This window comes from Gavia stellata, chromosome 3, assembly GCF_030936135.1.
Source record: "Gavia stellata isolate bGavSte3 chromosome 3, bGavSte3.hap2, whole genome shotgun sequence".
In the NCBI taxonomy this organism is placed as follows: Eukaryota; Metazoa; Chordata; class Aves; order Gaviiformes; family Gaviidae; genus Gavia; species Gavia stellata.
In genome coordinates this window covers 80,083,993-80,098,210 of record NC_082596.1, presented here as the reverse complement: position 1 = coordinate 80,098,210, position 14,218 = coordinate 80,083,993, and the positions used below count along the sequence as shown (strand labels likewise).

The 14,218-nt window shown below is 38.4% G+C and overlaps 1 protein-coding gene across 1 annotated transcript in view; it reads left to right on the top strand.

Moving 5' to 3' along the window:
* The window catches only part of CTNND2 (catenin delta 2), a 556,320-nt gene that overhangs the window by 462,078 nt on the left and 80,024 nt on the right, over nucleotides 1-14,218 (top strand). Inside the window, exon 14 of the mRNA XM_059836017.1 lies at nucleotides 8,680-8,853. Coding sequence (XP_059692000.1) covers nucleotides 8,680-8,853 — 174 coding nt within the window. The remainder of the gene's footprint in view (nucleotides 1-8,679; nucleotides 8,854-14,218) is intronic.

Here is a 14,218-nt window from a genome sequence, read left to right as displayed (position 1 = left end):
CTTGCAGCATGGTTAAGGTCTCTTCAGATCTGCTTTTGTTAACTAGAATGCTGCTAAAAACAAATGTGACTGAGGTCTATCAGCAAGATCACCATGCCAGAAACAGTTATCTCAAGTTACTCTCATGAATGGAAAAGAAAAACAAAAGACTGTTTTTCATGTAACTGTGCCTTTATATTAATAGCATAGAGCTTGACCCCCAGCTCAAACTGGGGTAAGAGTAAAGGTAATTTTTTTGTCCATTTATTTTGCAAAAATGAGCAGACAACTCTATTCAGTTGGCTTTCTTTCTGGAAACCACCCAGTCCCATTATGTTAAAAAAAAAAAAAAAAAAACCAAAAACAACACAAAAAAAGTTCTTTCTGCATCTTTGGCTCTGTCATCATCTTGCGGTTTTTCAGGACCCTATTACATTCATTACTACTGAAAAGTAGGACTAATTGGAAACCCAGATCATATTTTTCTGAACTGTGTCACAGTCAGGAATACTCTCTTTACTGTTTCTGTGTATGTCAAGAAAAATCAGTATTCTTGGGTGTTTTGTTGGGGTTGGTTTTTTCCAAGCAAGAGACTCTGACAACAGGATCATCTTGTGTTCCTCAGGTTAGTCAGAATTCACCCCAACTAAACTAAGCTCATCAAAGCTTTCTGCAGCTTACAGGAGAAAGTTTTCACATGTCTTTTCACCATACATTGTCTCTCTGCGTGCTGACTGCTGCCCTGTGTATTGCACATGTACATATTCTTTTACAGTAATCTCATCGTTTTTCTGCAAGACTTAAATTTTTCCAGGTAATGACTTTCATAATCTCTTTTCGATTGCAGTGCTTAAGCTGTTACCTGCTGCTTGTTCTGTCCCTCAGAACAGATCTCACGCTGTCCTCGGGATGCTATTTTTAGAGTGCTCATTCCTTTAAGTGCCTCAGCAGGGAAGCTTTTATGCTCTGAAATATCTTATAATATAGTTCTGAAGGTCACGCTCTTGGCGGACAGTGTTTTACATGTAAATAACCAAGGCATACCTGTAGAATCTTCATAGGATGCAATGATTTACAACATTTGAAACACTGAAAGCACTGCACACCACCACAGATTTGGAACCTGTGGAAGGAAACCTTAAAGAAGTGGAAGACGAGAAAAATAGAAAAGTAGTCAGTTACCCAGTTGGCCTGTGAAGAGATGGCATTGAGCTTTAGGCTACTTTTAATAGATAGTTCACTCTAGATAATACAAACCTAGTTACCTCTCAGAAAAGTTCTTCACACATGTAAACACAAATCTGTCTTTGGGCTCCTTATTATTGTCACTTACACATATACAAAGTGGAGTTCAGCCCAGTATTGAAACTCCAGTCATTTAGCTGTGTGATTCCTTTAATATGCTAGAGTTTTGCCTTTCCTGTCAGGTGAAGCACAGGGCACAGACACATCACTAAGAGTTGTGACACCTCAGAACAGGGGAGTAGTTTCCATTTCTGCAGCCTGCTACATTTTATGTCCCCAGAAAATATATGTTGAGGGTATAGGTATCGTTCTTTTTTTCGGCAGTGCATGGAGTTCTCATATAATAAAATTGACTGTCTCAGTCTTCCTCAGAAGATAAGGTTTACAAAACAGTGTGGGGAAAAAATGTTCAGGTTTTAGTGAATACAGTTGTGAAATTTTTGTTTCACAGTATACTTCTTCAGTCCTTCACTTCGTTTCTCAAGTGTGTATTTTCTTGAACTCCTTCTGGAGTGACTGATAGGGGCATTCATGGGGTGGTCTTTAATTTTTGAATAAAAATATTCAACTTATCTGTCTTTAATTTTTGAATAAAATTATTCAACTTATCTAAAAGCTACTAGTAGCAAAACTACTGTAATTGGGCAATAATACCAGATGTATAATTTTAGACAGTGGATGTGGATGAAGTTGCAGTTTTCTATACTTAAAAAAAAATAAATCGCGTACACAGCTAGGGAGTTTGTTTCTTAAACCATAAAACAGGAGAAACCTTCTGTAACATTAAAGTCACTTTCCCATAATTTTTTTCTGTAAAGAAAGTAGAAGTTAGTTTCTTTGGTTTATGATTTCTCTATGTTATATTGCAGCTGTAGTCACACAGAAGTTACTTGAACAGAAGAACAGAACTGAGTGGTAATATAAAATGTGGTTTTTCTTTAGAAGGACTTTCAAGAACAAGTTGGAATATATTTTTCATTAATGACATCAGTTGTCTATACCAATGGCAACTTCTCTACATCTTGAACTCAAATAAGAGATGCTTCTTTGTTCAGTTCATAGTTAAGTCTAATGTCACCTTTCAAATTACTTTACTTAAGGAGTTCCCTTAGGATCACAGGAAACAAGTGTTCTTCTCTTTTCAGAATAAAGGTGGGTGGTGTTAAAAGAGCTGACAATCCTTCCTCTCTTCAGTAGTTTACCAGAGCTCAGACAAGTTCCTGAGGTGTATGCTTTGTCACGCAAGTTTAATGCCAGAAAAGACAGAAACCTTCTGAAGAGTTGCGATAAAAGCCAGGTATAGCATTGGTATTATCTATGGAAAAACAGAAAGCAAAACTTCTATAAAGGCTTCAGGAAAAATAAGTGAGATTCACCTGACTCTATTTCTGACTCAGACCCCAAGGCCTGTAATTCCCTGCTGTTGCTGTTGTTCATTATATTCTCTCTGCTGCTTACCTGCAATCAGCTGTTACTGAACCCTCACCCCACAAGGCTCTCCAGCTGTAGAGGCCTTCGTCTCTGACTAGGACATCGCAGACATCGACCTCTCTGCCTTGTATCATGTCACTCTTCAGGTGGAAACTAATTTTTCCACCGCTGAAAATTTTGTCGCTGCTGTTGGTATGCTCACTGCTGCCAACTAGTTTATTCTTTGAGCTGTATGAGAAACAAGGATTATGACAAAAAGCAGTTAGGGAAGATAAGATGTATGGTCCAATTTCAGTAAAAGAGCCAGGGAGTTGTCATTAATCATTTTATTTCTTGTTGTGCAGCCTATTATATACACATGTGGCACTATTTAATTTCTTTTCCTTTCTTCACTGAGAAGAAACAGGCTGACTTCTTGGCTTCATGCTCCTCTCGAGTTCCCCATCTGTGATCATTCTTGTCAACCCAGAATCTAGCCCAAGATCTGATTTTTGATTGGAAGTGACACTTTTGAAATGAGCCTGACCTTTTCTTTCACCTTCTATCAGGAGCCTTAAGGTATACCAGCAACATTTCAAGTTATACATCATTATGAATTGAATGGCACACCTCTTTAGCATGCTTGCTAAATGGGCTGTAAATTCTTCTATCCAGGCGAAATAGCACGTTTAAGACAATAATATTTCAAAAAGAATAAAAAATAAAGCTGTCAGATATGCCTTTTCATGTGGTGAGACTACTATTTTACCAAGTATATTTCAATACTCTACCAAGCCATACCAAATTAATAGGCACAGAAATGGAGAAATGGCAGCAGCTCCTGGGTTTAGCTAATAATCTAAACTGAGATGAAAGGCTGTGTTGCCAGTATGTTCTGCTCAGGAAGGATATTATTTCCACTTGTTGCTTCCTTGTCTTGCACAAGGTGGTTATGCCAAGTGTTGATTAGCAAGAAATAAACTATCTTCAGCAGCTTCTTACAGAGCTTCTTAGCAACCGTTTCTAAATTCTTGCTTGCCTGCACAGAAACATATCATACCCTGGCAATCTCTCAGTATCATGTATGACCCAGTTGTTTTCAAAGTCAAAACTACAGGGTTATTAAATATAGTTTGTATTTATCAATTTGTGGAATATAGTGCAAAGCCCATTGACTTCAGCTTCCTGTGGAGAGGAGAGGGGTGAGGAGAAGGAGATGTAAGTGAGATGCTGAAGATTGTTGTCCCTGGATTGAACTCCATCCTGTTTTATTTGGGAGGGGTCTGGTTTGTGCAAAGACAAGATGCACAAACCGAATGAAATTGGTTTTCTTAGCTAAGTGTAATAATACAAAAAAGTTGAATAAAGGCATTGACAATTATTTTAAGAATGTAATATATAATCTGAAGTATAATCTAGATTTATTTATATCTCAGACTAATAATAAAGATTCAAAACATTGGCATGTTTTGAAAGCATTCCAAACACCTTTCCCAAAATTGTAAACATTGTTGCGTCAAATTGGGGACGTTAACCATTATTTATGCAATAAGCTGTATCCAAAAGTTACCCAGTTTTGTTGGAACTGCATGTTGCTGGACCGGAGCAGCTCTGCCCTCTCCCAGCCTACTCCTGTAGGCTCTGTGCTAGTAGACACCTTCATTTATATTCACCACCTTTCTTTAGGCTGGATGTCTAAACTGAGGTTTGTCTTGCTTTAAATAGTGGCATCCCTGCCTCCTTTGTATTAGCTGCATGGATTCCCATCACCCCGAAAGCAAGCTCTGTGATTTTGATGAATTTTTGTCACATGACTTTAGATTTCTGCTTGTGACAGTATTGACCAATGCACCTCTTGGATAAAGGTTTCCAAAACAGGTTGTTGGACTGACATGCCTAGGGACAGCTGGCATAGACTGCCGCAGCCACTAAGATACGGAGGGTGAGAAACCATTGTCCTCTTCGGGGGCCTGTTAGTTTAAAAGTCTTTGGCATTTCAAAAATGCTTTTGGTGCGCCCTGTTTAACTGCTGATGTAAATTTTGTCACTGCTGTTACAAAGAGCATAGCTACAGCATTATCAGACTATCTCAAATGTCTAGGATCATTGGAGAGAGAGCAAGATGGTTTTAGTCATTGCTGGGTTTTGTTTCAGTTTTTTCCTAGATTTTCTTTTTTTTAGTACTGGTATTTTGCACAGACTGGGGGAAAGGAAAATACTCATATTTAATAAATGAAAATAAAACACTGTTGGTTTGTTATCGTAGGAAAACCTACTGTCATGTGATACTCCTTAATAACAAGCCCCACCAACTTGAGGTGGTTCATACAAAAACCAAAATATGGAGAGCACACATCTCTTCCTAAGTTGAAGCCTCTCTGGTATTCAGTATAATTACACTATAAACATGGATTTGCTTTCATTAAAATGAGAAAAAAGGTGGTAGATAATCTGTTGTGTGGCACAAGGGAGCATCTCAGTGAGTGATCTTTTTCGCCTCTTAAAGTTCCTTAGTAATGTGAAAACTTCAGAAACTTTATTAGAGTACTCTCATTCTCAAAAGTCTGTTGTTCTTGAAGATCTTTATATTCGGCTTTTTATTCTTCTTGACTTTCCTCCTTTCTTTGCACCAGTTTCAGGAAATGAGAGATTTGTATCTCACCTACGTAACAGTTTGTCAGCTTCAACCACAATATATGTGGGTAATTTCAGCTGAAGGAGGGAAGCCTGGAAGGAATATTTGTTTATGACTCTTTTTTCCTCCTTAGCATAAGCTAGGAAGAGTAATTGCATGCAGTTGTTCTCTTTTTCAGAGGCTCCCAATACATCCACAGCCTATCTCAAATAGACCTTACTGATCTTTCCTGATGGTCTGCAACAATACAGTAACTGTTCCAGTAATTCACTGGGTTGAGTTGCTTAGCATGCTGCCTCGATTCATTAATACTGAGCAAGGTGAACTACAAAGCAACTTCTGCCATGCCTTAGCCGCTGTTTGAGAAAATGGACCGTAATATCGTTTTGGGGAAAATATTATTTTTGCTCAGGCAATTGATGTTTATATTTATAAAATACAAAATAAATGGGTGAAGATCAGGAAAATCTCCTTTGCAATAGCTTCTTTTCTGACCTGTATCAGTCCTGCATGCCCTGCAACAGTTGGGCTGTACAGCTGCAGGCACTGGTCTCAGCTACAGGAAAGATGCTAGAAGCCGTTAACCCTTCGGTGAAGGGTTAGCTGAGATCACACATGCAGGAGCAGAGAGGAGCTGAAACATGGAGACAGAGAGTGCGTGGCAGGTCATGGTTGCTTGTGCCCAGAAAGCAGCTACAGGAGCATCTTTTCTGTCACCCTTTATCGCACGACGTTGTGCTACTGTAGGCACAGCATGTATGTTAGGCGTGGTTGGCAATGACGCCCTCCCTGTGTGTGCCGCTCAGCCGCTCTGGGCACACACACCACATCTGAAGAACAGTGCAGAACAATATCCAATGTCACTGGATTTTCTGCACCTTCACTGCACCTGCAGGTGCAGTACCAAAGACTTCCATCACCCTTACAAGGGCCCTGAGGCATCACAGTGTCTTGAGAAAAACGTCTTCCCCCACAATTGGTGATAAATTAATACAGTCATGTGCTAAAAGTGAGTAGGAAGAAGGGCAGGGAAATGCAGTAATTTGTCTCACTATTTTTAAAAAATATTTTCTCATTACTGGGCAGAATGGCAAAACCACATTAAATATTAATTTATCTGCAAGTACCAAAAGCACATTTTTAGTGCTTTATAAGTACTAGCACAGCATGAACATATATACAGCTCTATTTATATCAGCTGATTTTCAGCAGTCTTTGGGGTTGTAAATACCTGAGCTTAAAAAAAAAACTTGTATCCCCACATGTGCACAAAAAATGTATTGGGTCGATCTGATACATTTGATGTGTTATATGTACTTTGTCCCTGAAATAATACAATAAATACCCTGTGCAAACACTGTTCAGTTGCATAATGTGGCCATAATTTGTGCAAATTGGAATGAGATGGGTGAAGACCTGAATTTATGCCCTTGGACATCACAAGTCATTCATTAGTGGACTTACTAAGGTACAAAGCCCAAATCTGGTGTGAGGTCAGATTTGACCTGTCAGGCATGTTTCTCATTTGTTTTCCAAAAAATTCTGACAGCGCAAATGATTGAATTCCGAGAGTTAAAATAAGAAGCAGGTTCTTATGTATTTTTTATGAGCTGATGAGAAGTCATTTCTGGCAAGGATCGTGATTTATATGGAGAAAAAAGGAGAACTGAGTCACATAAAGTGAAATCAACCTATTGGTTTAAAGGCAGAAATGTATTTAAAAAATTCAAAGGCACAGCCCTGTAATAGTGTCATTGGAAGTGATTGTTTCTCCAGAAGGCAATTTTCCTGTAGTTTCTCAACCACCACTGGGTATTGCTGTGCCAGTTCTTTTAAACTATGATAACTTTTGTCCAGTGCAGTGAGTTTCATATCTGAGCAGCTTTCTGGTTTTGAGTAACTGCTCATGTGTATTAAATGGTCCCACTAGTTTTCCACTTTGGTGTTTTTTCTGCTTTAATTTAGAAAAAATAGTGTTCTGGAGTCTCAGTGGTAGTAATCTAGCAAAACCTCGTTAAAATTAAGCTGTGTTAGTTGTTTTTAGATAAGACTTGATTGATTGTCCCTTAAATTATATATAGATTTTTGAAGTTAGCTTAAATAAAACGGTGATTGATACTTCCTGAAAATGAGAGAATCTAGGTCTTCTCCCAGTGCAAGTATAGTTGTGTTGTTTGACTCATAACTAATTAAAGCAGCTAGGAAAATTAACTGTTGCAGATCTAAACAAGGAGTTAATTTGGCCTGTGCTGTCTTTGTATGTCTAGTAGATGTTTAATGTTCTGATACACATTTTTAATCTACATAATCACAGTAAGCTCTAACCCATGGTGTTAAAAGGTTTACTTTGTATCGTATCATGCAATCTGTACATGTCAGAGGTGTCAGAAAAGAGATGGTATTAAAAAGTCAGGGCTTGTTTTTAACTCTGGTATTAAGGCTATGAATTTTCTAAATCCCTTTATCTGTTCAAAGCAAAGAAAAATATATGTTACATATCTAGATAAATAATCACACTTGAAATATCATTAAAAGTGCATTTCACATCTTACTTTTGTTTAAAAAAAGCAAAAAAAGTCCTTGAATTACCTTCTTTTTAAGATGCTTCATGCTTAGGTGCAAGTATTGTGCATTCCACTGGAGAGGTGAATCACTCTTCTCCTGGAATAAAGTTTCTCCTTCTGCTAGGAGTGGGTTGTGTGCAATAACATGCTTGTTGTCCAGGTGTTAGTACTGCCCATTTTGGATGTCAGACTAGGGTTATTTTCATGGCAAAACTCTGTATGTGATGAGAGGAAGAGTCTGATTTGTATGAGGTGGTTCTACCTGCTACGTCGGAGTCTCAGACTGTACGGCTGGCTGGCTGTATGGCTGAACACCTCCAGAACTTGCACGGTGAGAAGCCAGAAGTTGAGCAGTTGGAGAAGAATTGTCACACTTGGACCTTTCATGGGACGGAGGGCTCACGGGCTTGCATGATTTAGTTTTCCACTTCAGTGTTTTGTGTTGTTGTTTTTTCCCTCTCATGAGAAGAGAGAGAATGCGGAGAACCGAGCAGAATGTGAAAAAGGAAATTCTCTTCATATGCAAGTTCTAGATTTGCCTCTTAAGATACGTTCACATTCACTGGGCTTCTGTTCCCACCCAAAAGAATAAATGCAGCGAAAAATGTGTTTATGTCAGCTAGCTAAAACACTGATTTCTGCCAATGCTATAGCTCCTCTGTAAGGAGTGTTGAGTAGGAAATTTGGGTTCTCTGTGAAGAATCACATGATATGCTAAAATTGAGAACAGCTGCTTGTGGACAGATGCCTTCACACACGCAAACATGGATGTTATAGCTTCAACTGAGGCAATTGTCAAGTGTTTCGCTGTTCCTTGCTGACAATCTGATTTGTGCTTTCCAACAGTGGGATGGCGTAGGACCTCTCCCAGACTGTGCAGAACCACCCAAAGGAATCCAGATGCTGTGGCACCCTTCAATAGTCAAACCCTACCTCACACTTCTTTCTGAGTGCTCAAATCCAGACACGCTGGAGGGGGCAGCAGGGGCACTGCAGAACTTGGCTGCTGGGAGCTGGAAGGTAGGAATGTTAACCTGATACGTATTGCTTTCTCAGTTTTGAAAAACCCCTACAGATGACAGCAAAGTGGTGATATAAATGTATCTGAATGCTCCTGTTAGTGGAGTAACCCTCTGTTTTCACAGAACTATCTGCAGTCAAATTTGAGACAGTATTTTTAAGTCCTCTGAATTGATACAGGTAGTCATATCATAGGACGAGTCAGTATACAGCAGTGAAAATCACATTGGTCAAGTCAGGTATGAAAAATCACTGCTGAAAACCAATATCCAAATGAGGAGAAGCAGCATCTTTATGAATCTGGGGTGACGGAGCCATGAAAAATAAGCCAAAAATACCACTAGTGACAATCAAATGAAACCATATTGTCTTGTCACTGCAGACACTGGTTGACATTCTGTCTCTTAAGAGAAACAAGGCAAGAGCAGAGCAAGATATAAATGATGTGACACCAACACAAGTAATCTTACCATCTACTTTTTAAAAAATAAGGCATTATTAAAATGCCTCGACAATATGATTAAATATATACAATGAGCAAGGAAGTGCTCAATCAAGGCACTCTATTCCAGCTCATCCTACTTTTCAATTATAATCAAAAGATGCAATTTTCTCTCTCGTAGTATTTGCAGTGAATTGAGAAAAAATTTAAGAACTCATTTATTAGGTTTTGAAAATATTGCTAAACGTAGAACAAATCAGTAAAATTCAAGGTAACAGTTGAGCCTGGTTTACATTTTAGGGCAATTCCTTCATTGCTTTCCTGATGGTAAACTGGTTTGCTTGGGTGAAAGTACTATCTAGTCCTATTGTATAAAGATAATGCCTTGATTTTAAGTTAACTCTCAGTGGGAATTTTTCACATTTACTATGAAAATATGCATGTATGGGAAATGCAGTTATCTAAGTTAGGTCTCAGAAGGTAACCTGTTTGGTTTTTAAGCATTTGAGCATTTGTATGTGATATGTAAATACCAATTTAATGAGGTATTCATTTTGAAATGTTAGCCCTTAGGCTAGTAAGTTACTTTTTTTCCCCTAAAGTTTTAGTGGAAGTTGAGTTGGCACATCCAGTAGATCTTCATAGGCATATGATTTTTTTTTTGAGCCCACCAAACTTATAAAATGCCTTTGACTATTGCATTCATTGACATATGAAATCAGTAACAAAAGTATCTGGCCAATGATTTCTGTCCTACAAAGTGCTATGTATACACTGTGCTTGAAAATCATTATACTTTTATTATTCTCATATTATAGACCACGTCAGACTGTGTAATCCTGGCAAAGAAATACGATAAATGTGTTTTATTCATCTGGGAATGGGTGTAGCCCTGGTCCAAATGAGAAAACAATGCATGCACGTTTGCCAGGACTAATAGGAATGCTAAAATCCAAATGGTGCACCTTCTCCTATTTCTAATAAATCTGTACCTGTCATCCTTTAGTTGGCAGAAGTGTGTGGTGGCGAGAGGAAGGAAGGCTCCGCAGAGCTCTTTGGCAAGTGCCAGGTTAGAAAAACTGATTTGAACTTTAATACTGTCTGCGCTGATACCAAGGGAAAAGCTGAGTTGTTCTCGTGTTGCTCTGTTTTTCTAAAGATTCACCAATTCCGTTACAAATGATGTGCAGACACAGAATGAATATCCTTAATTTCACATGTCATACTAGCCATTTCTGTGAGTGGAATAATCCCCTTTGGGGATTACATAAGCATTGATGTTTCCACCTTTTGACCTCTCTTTTCCACTGCTGCAGTCTTCTGGATATAAAATCACTGAAATAAAAGATAGAAAACTCTGAAAAGAAGAGGTTATTCCTAAGGGAGATTTTCATTTTTTTACTTCCTCCAAGAACTTGTAATTGTATAAAGAATGGGAAAAGATTTTATTTTTTTACTCTGAATCTTTCAAGAAGAACTTTATGATGGACTGAAAGAGAGGAAAAAGAGCAAACTGCAATAAAATAAATAATGTTGCTATTAATATTAATAGCAACAGCAATTGTGGGTTTTTTTCCAATTAGCATTATTTTAATGCCAGAAGAATCCTAGAATATATGAGGCAGACAGTGCACCAGGGAAGTTCACACACAATTCCGAAGATACGGTCTCTTCTGGGAAAAAAACAGTGCAGTTGATACACTTGCATAATTCTTTCTTAGCTGTTTAACCTTTTTGGTTCCTCTGGTATAAAGCAGTCTAATCCTCTTCAGTGACCGAGAGGTAACACTTTTAACACAGGCAGTGCTTAACCAGTGCCATTATGGAGGGAAAGTGAGCAGATAAAAGGAAGCTTGAATAATTTTTAAAAAATAAAAATTTGTGTAGGGGATTTGGATAAATGTCTGCCACTAGAATTAACAGATGATATATGTCTAAATCCCCTAGACTGCTTTCAAAGATTTCAAACACAAAAAGAAAGCAGCAGTATGTAGCTTTAAGGATTAATAGCTGAGAGAGGCTGAAAGTTTTCATTATTTCAGGGAATATAGTTTCTCATTGATACATACACATAAAATCAACACATGCACATAATAAATCTTAATCTGTAAGACATTTTTAGCACTGTTTCAGTTGCAGGAATTCCTTCAAGAGCCAAATACTAACAAAAAAGAAGAAAGTGTGACATACATATATTTGCATATAAATTTTCTATGTCAAGATAAAACACTTAGGACCAAAACCTTGCCATATATTATCCATCTGCAAAGTAAACTTGGTTTTTTTTAGAGTGACTAGTACCATATTTGGTCTGTGCAATTATTATTAGAACCAAGACAATCTGTAACTAATCAAAAAAGGAACATATTGGTGACAAATGAAAGTTTACTAATAAAGCAGGATACTGAACTGAGGTACGAGGAAGGATATTTTCAATGTGAAAATCTAACCTGGCATAGATCATGTCTGTGTATCTTGACTTTGGTGTATATTCTGGTTCTGAAGAAGAGATTGACAGCTTATCTGCAAAGCAGAACTCATTTTGGAAGAGGCTGTTTCAGGTGAATATGGTAGTTCATTCATCTCGCTCTTCTGCATCAAGATGTCATTACATAGGGAGGACACTGGTATTAGAATCTGAAGGAAGCAAACCCACTCCTTTCATGGAAAAATACATGCGTATCCTCACAGATCTCTCTTTTTTGCTCAGATACTTATTTGATGCACCTATGCATAATATGAATGGCCCTCTGGGATAATATATATGTAGATGCCCAAATATATATGCTTTTGGGGGAGATTTGACAAATTAAAGTTTTCCACGTTGCTGCCAGTATATGTTTAAGGGGTGACCACTGCTTTGCACAGTGGCCTGTGATACTAGCGGTTGGTCACTGCATGTCCCCCTCCTGATGGGGTTGATGGCCACTAGCAGTGCATACTCTAAGTACACCTGACAACCTGATAACCTATGGGTCAGGTTGTCAGCGCTGTACGTGCACACGCCTACGCCCTTCTGCAGAACTCAGCTGCTACCTGGGGCTGGGTGGGTATCTGTCTGAGGACACTCATAGCTTCCCAAAATATTTTCTCCCATCAGATCATAACTAGGGTAATTTCACTGTATCCTAAACTTCCTACAGGCAGAAGGAGCAATGCATAAAAAGGATGACCATTAGTTTTGGTTTTGCTTTCTTTCATTGCCACTCCAAGATATATATTTTTTCTAAAAGTAGACTTTTTCTAATTATACTTAATGTGAAATTGTATTTTAAAACTGCTTTGTAATATGAAATAAAAATCTAGGCAAATACATTTCTTATCAAGCTTAGCTGGAGTTTTCACTGAGCGAATAAGGCTTGAGACATGCCTTTGGAAGCAGTGGAGACTCTTTACTTCCCGTTAAGTATTTACTTTCATTGGGAGCTCTTTTAGTTTGTCACTTACTTTGGGTTTTGCCAAGTTTGTGCAAAACCACACAAATAAAAATAGGACATTTGCTGACTCGCTCGGCTGTATTCTGAAGAAACTGGCCTGCTTGTTAAGAAACTTCTCTAACTGTAACACTTCAAACCTGAAGTCCTTTCTGCAACCTCATATCATTATTTATTTTAATACCTTGGATTAAAAAAATTATGAGGTATAAAATTGCAAGACTCATCCTGTAAAAGGAAATCTCCATAGATCTTTTTATATGTAGTCTGGCATCAGTATTTTTCCTTAGACAGAGGGAATAAAAGTGGCAAGTTATTTTTAGTTTTCACCTTGGTCAATAGGCTATTAATACATTAAATCTACTGATCATGTAAAAAGTTATATGCAAAATGTCCTAGAGTTAACGATGTCAAGAATCCAAGGTTATGTCCCTTCTGAACAAAATCTCCCTCTCAGGAAGAAAGGAGATACTGGGATATCTGTATGTTACTATGTCTGTCTATATGTACCTGACAGCTAAATTTAGGCTGATGTCAGTTTATCTGCCAGAGACATTTCTGCAATACCTGTTGCTGTGAACTCATAGAATTACAGAAGGGCTGAGGTCAGAAGGGACCTCTGGAGGTCATCTGGTCCAAACCCCTGCTCAAGCAGGGTCACCTGGAGCCGGTTGCCCAGGACCATGTCTACATGGGTTTTGGATGTTTCCAAGGATGGAGGCTCCACAGCCTCTCTGGGCAAGCTGTGCCAGTGCTCAGTCACCCTCACAGTGAAAAAGCATTTCCTGATGTCTGCAAACCTCCTGTGTTTCAGTTTGTTCCCATTGCTGTCTGGTCCTACAATATTATCTTTTCTATGACACACAGTTGAAAACAGTGTTGTCACCCCAAGTAGGATTTCCTTAGTTTTGTCAAACCCTTAAAAATAATTTCTTCATTCATATGATCCTGTTTTGTTTTAAAATGCTATCATAACTTATATAGGTCATACATATCTTTTAAAACCAGGAAACAAGATCTACTATGTTTCTGTTGGCAACATAATGGCTTACATTAGAACAGGTAGCACACCTGCTCTGGGCCTTGTTTAGTCCCTTCCGTGTGCCCAGACTTCTGTCCCAGAAACTTTTCAGGCTTTACAAACTTCCTTCATCTGCTTTAATGACGGGATGGCCACCTTCATTCTCCTGAGTATCTGTTAGTTCCTTGGGCTCCTTAACATCAGGAACAAGTGCTGCTCTGTTTAAGTCTTGCAATCGCATGAGGCCATAGCATTCCTTGGCTGGTTCTTTCTACCTCCTTTCCTTTCACTTCCATGTTTGATCATACTCAGCAGGGAATGATAAGGCTCTTTCGTTAGACAGCTGAATGTCCCTGCCTTTGATCCCCACAGGTACAAAACCCATGTGAATGGGGTTTATGGGTCATTGACCTGATCTCTTGAGATAGCTAGATGCAATCTCAGTCTTTGTTCCTTAGGCAAGCAACT